This window comes from Gossypium hirsutum, chromosome A06 (genome assembly GCF_007990345.1).
Source record: "Gossypium hirsutum isolate 1008001.06 chromosome A06, Gossypium_hirsutum_v2.1, whole genome shotgun sequence".
NCBI classification, from domain to species: domain Eukaryota; kingdom Viridiplantae; phylum Streptophyta; class Magnoliopsida; order Malvales; family Malvaceae; genus Gossypium; species Gossypium hirsutum.
This window is the reverse complement of record NC_053429.1, coordinates 55,512,389-55,520,910: the sequence shown is the minus strand read 5'-3', so window position 1 is coordinate 55,520,910 and position 8,522 is coordinate 55,512,389. Positions and strand designations below refer to the sequence as shown.

Below are 8,522 nucleotides of genomic sequence, written 5' to 3'. Positions count from 1 at the left end.
CGGTGAATTGCGAAAATGAACTCTGAAATAATACTGTTCATAAAACATCTGTAATAAACACTGGAATAATAATTGACTGGCATAAAACTTTTAATACAGATAAAAGCGCGAGTGTGTAACACCCCTCGCCCGTATCCCTCACCGGAACAGGGTTCGAGGTGTTACCCGACTTAAACTCAGTCAATCACACAAAAACCGCGTCAAAAAATTTCATTCAATTTAAAATTTTTCTTTTCAAACGCAATTTGTTGATGGTTCCGCACATAGTCCGTCCTTATCGATAATTTACGATAGTTTTACCCTTACTCACATATAGGCATTTTTACCTATGCTTCTCAATTCACATTCGTAATTCAATTCCAATCGATTTAACATGCATAAGTACATATCGCATACATGACCAACTTAATGTATTTGAACGAATTCGATTTTTGATTTAACACAAGGTCTCATAGTTGAACATAAACATGAAACCATTTCTTATACGTTCGATTCACATCAATCATCAAATTCATTTAATTCACATGTACTTTATTAGGTTGTTTGTACCTGAATAATTTACTATACGGAACAAATCCACATATTGTATTAGCCCATAGTCTTATAGCACTACACTTTTAATAGTTTACCTCATCAAAGTTGACATTTAATCAATTTAGTACCAAGCCACCTTCGGCTTCCACAACGGACTAAATATAATAATTTTATACACATCATGGTTTCCTTTAGATATTCAATAATCACAAATCGTGATATCTCCACCAGCACATATATGGCATAGTTTATTCGTTGTAACACTCATTTAGTGCATCGAATTTCAAAATCCAATTCAACTTAGGCATAATAGCCATAATCGGCTTATAGCCTTAAATCATTACATATTCGGCACATTAACTAAATAAAATTTACATTCCCTTTACCATATTAATTGAACTCTTAGGCATATAAAAAGAAATCAAGCTTAAACACTTAAGAACTTACCTTGAATGTTGTCGAACGATTACAACGGCTATTCGATTACTTTCTCTTTTCCCTTATCCAAATTTTGCCCCTCTATGCTCTTGAGCAGCCAAAAGAATAGCAACGTACCAGTCGAATTCCATTCCGAGCCTAGCCTTGTGCAAGCTCCTTCCCTTTCTTCCTACTACATTCTCCCTTTCCCTTAGCAAGTTTCTTGAGGAAATCAGCCCCTAAAGCAAACATGCAATAAGCTATCCCCTCACCTCACCCTTCCAATGAACAAAGAAATTCCAGCTGAAAAATTCTCTCCTCCCTTTTTTTTCTAACTTTCGGCTATCAAGAACAAGGATGGACAACTTTGTTCTTTTCACCCTTTTCTTCTTCTTTTTTTTTAATACTTATTTCCTATTATAAAACCATGTAGTCATTATAATATTAATACAAAATGCATATATTTTGTATCCCATACCATCATGGCCGGCCACTTCCTCTAAAGTGGGGAATTTGACATGCAAGTCCAGATTTTTTTCCACCATGCATTATTTGCCCACTACAATTTAACCTATCACATTTCCAAAGTTTCACACATAAATCCTTTCTAATAACTTTCACATACAATTGACAAAATCAAAGCATGAAATTTTCACGCATGCACTTTCACATATATTAAACACAAAATATAACATCTAATTATTTCTGTGACTCGGTTTTGTGATCCTGAAACCACTTTTTGACTAGGGCCAAATTAGGGCTATCACGGAGTGGATAATGAGCACTAGAGGTACTCATGGCAGAGGCCGCGGTAGAGGCCGTGGAGGTGCTCGGGCTGGGTCTTCGTCTTCTGGCCACTAGCCTAATGAGAAAGTTAGAGCGGCACCAGCTTCACCTATGGCTGAGACAGGGTCTCAGAATCGAGCGGCTGGGGACGATGGATTTTCCCAAGCGATGTTGAGAATTCTGGAAAGGGTCGCTGGGCCTAGTACTAGTAATGTAGGTCGTGGGTCGGTTACAGAACGGCTTAGGTCAAATGGGGCGGAGATATTCAACAGTATTGCTGGTGTTGCCCTTAATGTGGCTGAATATTGGATGGAAGCCACAGAAAGTGTAATATCCCGAATTAGGGCCTAATCAGAATAGTGGTTTTGTGACCACAAATTCGAGATAGAAATAATTATTTTATAATTATTTTGAGGTTTATGATATGATTGCATGATTGTGTGAAAATTTCGTGACGAAATTCTAAGCATAAAGTGCTTAAGTTGAAATTAGGGACTAAATCGAAGAATTTGCAAAACTTGTATTATAGAAGTTTTTAGTATGAAATTGCTTTGGAATATTAATGAGGAGGTCTTAAATAGTAATTTGACCAATTTCTAAAATTTTGGACAAAAATGGGCTTATACATGAAAGTTTTCAAAGAAAGGTATTAAGGGTATTTTAGTCATTTTATAATTAAAATTAATTAAAAGGGAAATTAAGGCCAAAATGTGTTCATCTTCATCAAGCCTTGGCCGAACCTTACCTCTCTCCATAGCTAGGGTTTCTTCAACTTCCAAGCTTCATAGTAAGTGATTTCAAGCCCCGTTTTTAATGATTTTTTATGTTTTTGGAATTACGGTAGCTCGATTTAGCTTATGCTAGCAATAATTCAACCTAGGGTTCATATTTGGAAAAATACCCATAGGTGAAATTTGTGTATTTTGGTGTTTTGTGATAGAATATGAGGTTTTAAATTATGTTAGAAAACTTGTGCTACTCGGTTTTAAGTGAAAACGAGTAAAAGGGCTTAATCGGTAAAAATACCTAATATTCATAAGTACATGTTAGAGTGTGAATTTGATGTTTCCATAGAAGGGAAAAATTATCAGCATGTCATAAAACATAAGAAAATAGGATGAGGTTTAATTTACGAGCCTTGGGGAAATAGTGCAAATATGTGAAAGTTTAGAGGCAAAATGGTAATTTTGCCAAAGTTCGTACTAAGGGCTGTTTTGATGAATGTATGTATTAAATAAAATTAATTTGGTATTATAGATCAAGAGAAACAAGATTCAAGTCGTCATCGAGGGAAAAATAAAGTTTACGAGGAATAGGCTCGATTGCTAATATTTTGTATCGAGGTAAGTTCATGTGTAAATAAGGTAACATAATTTTTATTTTAAGTGATTTAATGATATTATACTTATTATCATGAAATATTATGCTTTGTGAATTAGTATTTGGTAATATGCAAATTGTGTGAACAACTTGATAAGTATGAGATGCTAGCAATTATCGGTTTCTATATTTCGAAGAAGACGATTAAAATGTGTAATTGAGAAGAATCCCATTTGAACCTTGGGAATAGATTAGGGTACAATTGACATGTCACTAGGATGGTTGAGTTCCGAACTCGTTGAGTTGAGTGCGAGTTCACTTATGGATGCGAACGCCCGAGCTCGTTGAGTTAAGTCCGAGTTCGTTTATGGGCGGGCTACATGGTAGCTTGGCTACATAGATTTCAAAAGCTATTGAGCTTGTTCAGTTATGAGTATAGCACTTACGTGCACACTATCCACATATCCAAAATTATATTCCGATGTGTTCAACGGGAAAATCCTAAGAGAATATGGAGAATACTTAAAACGATAGTGATTCGATGATGAATGTGTTGAAGAAGTGAAAATGGACAGGTACGTGTTTAATTCCTGGTTGAGAACTTGGTGAGACAAAATTGTGGTAAGATAGTAAGTATTCTTATGTTATGTGTGTCTTAATGATGTTTATGTTGGATTGCATGATCATGTTACTTATTATTTGCATGTGAACTTACTAAGCATTTATGCTTACTCCCTCCTTTTCATTCATTTTAGTTTTGACAAGCTGGCTTGAGAATAGGGATAGGTCGAAGGCTCGTTTACACTATCCGAAGACCTAAATTGGTAAAATAGCTTGTATATTTTGAATGTGGCATGTATAGCACTATACTCACTTTGTGTAAATGATCATATGATATGGTTATGGTTTGGTAAGAAAAGGGTTTGTAAATGATTAGCTATTGGAATAGCTAATCAAGTTTATATATGATAATATGTATGCTTTATGTCTTAAATAAACCATGAAAATCCTTGGAAAGGTAAAATTGGCCACAAAACAGAATCAGACAGCAGCAGTGACGTGAATTTGAAGAATCACTAAAAATATTAAAAATGGAATTAAATGATGAATAAGTTATGAAATTGAAGCTTGATGAGTCTATTTTCATATGGATAGAACAAAACAGGTATATGAGTTATATTTTATGAGATATTTAAGTTTTGGTGGAACAGGGTCAGAGTGGTCTCTAAATCCCTTGTTCTGAATTTAAAAATTCACCATAAATTGTAAAAACATAATTAGAAGTCATGCATTATATGTAAAAATTCCTTATTTAGTATAGTTTTAATAGAAAAAAATGGCATAATCATTAAAACTCTTTACAGGGAGATATCTGATTCATAATACACAAGGGTCAGAGTGGTCGAACACTAAAACAGGGGAGACCTTAACTAATAAACTGTACTAATTGGCCCAACCAAAACTTCTAGAAAACATTTAGTAGATAGATATATGAGTCTAGTTTCAGGAAAAATTTACGGATCTTAATTTCTAGTTTTGGAACTCTAGATATGAATTTTTAAGCGACTGTGATGCAGTTAACTAGCTTGTCTGGAAATTTTAAAAATAAATTATTTAAGCTGTTTAATTAATGATTTAAGTTCGTTAAGACCTCGTGCTCGACTCTAGCAACGGTATCGAGTATGGGGGCATTATAGAAAGGATCATGGATGACCTTGACTGCACCCCTGATCAGAAGTTAAAAGGTGCAATATCTCTTTTGAGTGACGAGGCTTACCAGTGGTGGCTTACCATCAAAGAGGGCACTCAAGCTGATCATTTGATCTGGGAGTTTTTCAAGACTACTTTCCAGGCTAAATATGTGGGTGCCAGCTATGTGGATGCCCGTAGAAGGGAATTTCTGAATTTAACTCAAGGAGATAGGACAGTGGCTGAATATGAGGCCGATTTTTTATGATTGAGCCGCTATGCATGTGGGATGGTGGCAACAGAATAAGAGCGGTGTGTTCGATTTGAGAATGGCCTCAGAGATGGTTTAAGGGTTCTGATAGCTCCTCAGAGGGAGCGAGATTTTGTAACACTGGTTGACAAGCTAAAAAACGCCGAGGATGTGACGCGTGCTGAGTGTTAGAACATAGAGAAAGGTCAAGGTAAGAGGGATGCTGAGCCTTCAAATTCTTTTTAGAGGTTTAAGAAAAAGCCCAAAGCTGATGGACCAATCAGAGTTAGGGCCCCTGCTGCTACTGCTAGACCGCAATTCTGTGCTGATTCTGGAAAACGCCATCAGGGCGAGTGTTGGAGGAAGTTGGGTGCATGTCTAAGGTGTGGACCATTAGAGCATCGGGTAAAGGATTGTCCGCGAAGGCCCAATCAGGTGCAAGCTACTGGTATGGGTACGGGTCAGCCACAGAGAGGTGTTCAGGAACCACCGATAGGCCGTGGTCAGGCCAGGGGTGGTAATGGATTCAGTCATGGTCGTAGAGCACTGGGCAGTGGTGTTGGTTATACTGAGGCGAGGCAGCCGGTACTGGTTTATGCTGCACGTCACCGAGAGGACGGTGATGCTCCAGATGTCATAATGGGTACGTTCTTTATCCATAAAGTACCTTATACTGCATTAATAGATATAGGATATACACATTCTTATGTTGATTGTACTGTTACTGAGAAATTGGGGATTCCAGTTGAGAATACTCCGAGCGGAATTACTATTCTAAGTCCACTGAGACAGTCTGTGAGGGTAAATAAGTTGTTTAGAGATGTTCCCTTGGAGATACGAGGAGTTGTTTTTCTGACCGATCATATGGAGCTGTCGTTTGGAGAATTCAATTTAATACTAAGTATAGATTGGCTAGTTAAACATCGGGTAAGGTTGGATTGTGCCACTAAACGGGTTGTACTGAGAACTGAGGCAGATGAGGAGGTAGTGGTAATTGGGGAGCGATGGAACTATTTGAGTAATGTAATTTCTGCACTAAGGGTGAAGAAGTTTGTTCGCAAGGGTTGCGAGGCGTTCTTGGCTTACGTTAGTGTTTTATATGTTAGTGACTCTTCGATAAAGGATATTAGAATGGTCAAGGATTTTTTGGACGTCTTTCTTGAGGAGTTACCGGGGTTACCTCCAGAGCGTAGAGTGGAGTTTGGGATTGAGCTCTTTCCTGGTACAACTCCAGTGTCCATCGCCCTTTACAGAATGGCACTGAAGGAGCTTGTAGAGCTTAAGGCCCAAATATAAGAGTTACTGGACCGTGGGTTTATCCAGCCTAGTGTGTCTCCATGGGGAACACCAGTTTTGTTTGTGAAAAAGAAGGATGGATCCATGCGTATGTACATCGATTACAAGCAATTAAATAAGCTGACCATTAAGAACAAATAACCTCTACCAAGGATTGATGATCTGTTCGATCAACTGTGAGGGACATCGGTATTCTCTAAAATAGATCTCCGGTCGGAGTATCATCAACTGAGAGTTAAAGAGGCCGATGCGAACAAGACAGTGTTTAGGACTCGTTATGGTCATTACGAGTTCTTGGTAATGCCTTTTGGACTGACAAACGCACCGATAGCTTTTATGGATCTAATGAACAGAGTATTTCAACACTATCTGGATCGATTTATTGTAGTATTTATCAACGAAATATTGGTGTACTCAAGGACTAGTGTGGAACATGATGAACATCTCCGAGTAGTTTTGCAAATTTTGAAGGAGAAACAACTTTACGCCAAGTTTAGTAAGTGTGAATTATGGTTAAAAGAGGTAACATTTCTTGGTCATATGGTATCAGCTGAGGGATTAGGGTTGATCCTCGAAAAATTGAGGTTGTCTTGGATTGGAAGCAGTCTAAGACTATATCAGAAATTTAGAGTTTTCTAGGACTGGCTGGGTACTATCGCAGATTTGTAGAGAGATTCTCACTTATAGCTGCACGCTTAACTAAGTTGCTACGAAAGGATGTGCCCTTTAACTGGACTGGTGAGCAGCAAGAGAGCTTTGAGAAGCTCAAGAAAGTTTTGACTGAAGCCCCTGTCTTGATTCAGCCAGAGTCTGGGAAAGAATTTACTGTTTACAGTGATGCATCACACGTTGGTTTGGGTTGTGTGTTGATGCAAGAGGGTAAGGTGGTAGCGTATGCATCATGCCAGCTTAAGACTCACGGGGTGAATTACCCAGCACACGACTTGGAGTTGGCCGCAGTGGTTTTAGTATTAAAAATTTGGAGGCATTACTTGTACGGTGAGAAGTGTATCATGTACACAGATCACAAGAGCCTCAAGTATCTCTTCACTTAGAATGAGTTAAATCTTAGGCAGCATAGATGGATTGAGCTGCTTAAGGATTATGGTTGTTCGATTAAATATCACCCTGGTAAGGCCAATGTGGTGGCCGATGCACTGAACCGTAGGGCTATGATTGATTTGAGAGAAATGTTCGTTCGTCTTAGCTTATTGGGCGATGGAAGTTTGTTGGCTGAGCTCCAAGTTAAACCAATGTGGATTGAGCAGATTAAGAGTAAACTGTTGGAGGATGAGTCTTTGGGTTTCGGTTCTGTCAAGTCGAAAATAGTAATACTATGGATTTTGGGCTGAACGGTGAAGAGGCACTCTATTTTTGAGGCAGAATTTGCATACCTAAAGATACTGATTTGAGACAGACTTTACTGTGAAAGGCGCATAGTAGCCCCTACGCTATGCACCCTGGTGGAAATAAGATGTACAGAGATCTATGTGAGGTATATTGGTGGTTGGGTCTTAAGTGTGATATTACTGACTTTGTGGGGAAATGTCTGACTTGCCAACAGGTTAAAGCGGAACATCAGTTGCCTTCTGGGTTGCTTCAGTCGGTTAAAATTCCGATGTGGAAGTGGGAAAGAGTAACTATGGAATTTTTGAGTGGGCTACCCCTAACGCCTTCTAAAAAAGATTCTGTATAGGTCATCGTGGATCGATTAACCAAAACTGCCCATTTCATACCTGTTCACAGAGATTATTCATTGCAGAAGCTGGCTAAGTTGTATGTATCCGAGGTAGTGAGACTGCATGGGGTACCAGTTTCTATAATATCTGACAGAGATCCTCGCTTCACGTCTCGATTCTAGAAGAAGTTACATGAGGCTCTGAGTATACGATTGGACTTTAATACTACGTTCCATCCTCAGATAGATGGTCAGTCGGAGAGGGTGATTTAGATACTGGAGGACATGTTAAGGAGTTGTATAATTGACTTTCAAGGTAGTTTGGAGGATTACTTGCCGTTAGCAAAATTTGCTTACAACAATAGCTACCAGTCTAGCATATAGATGGCACCTTACGAAGCACTTTATAGTCGTAGGTGTCGCACTCCGACATGTTCGACTGAATTTGGTGAGCGGCGTGCTCTAGATCCTGATCTAGTATCTGATACCGAGGATAAAGTCAGACTAATTCGCGATCGACTGAAAGCAGCGTTAGATAGATAGAAGTCGTAT

At 38.5% G+C, this 8,522-nt stretch overlaps 1 protein-coding gene across 1 annotated transcript; it reads left to right on the top strand.

Moving 5' to 3' along the window:
• Window positions 1-1,848: 1,848 nt before the first annotated feature.
• LOC107960315 (uncharacterized) lies at window positions 1,849-6,292 on the top strand. The gene is made up of 2 exons (XM_016896639.1): window positions 1,849-2,064; window positions 5,243-6,292. The coding sequence occupies exons 1-2, from the start codon at window positions 1,849-1,851 to the stop codon at window positions 6,290-6,292; spliced, it is 1,266 nt and encodes a 421-aa protein (XP_016752128.1).
• Window positions 6,293-8,522: the final 2,230 nt, after the last annotated feature.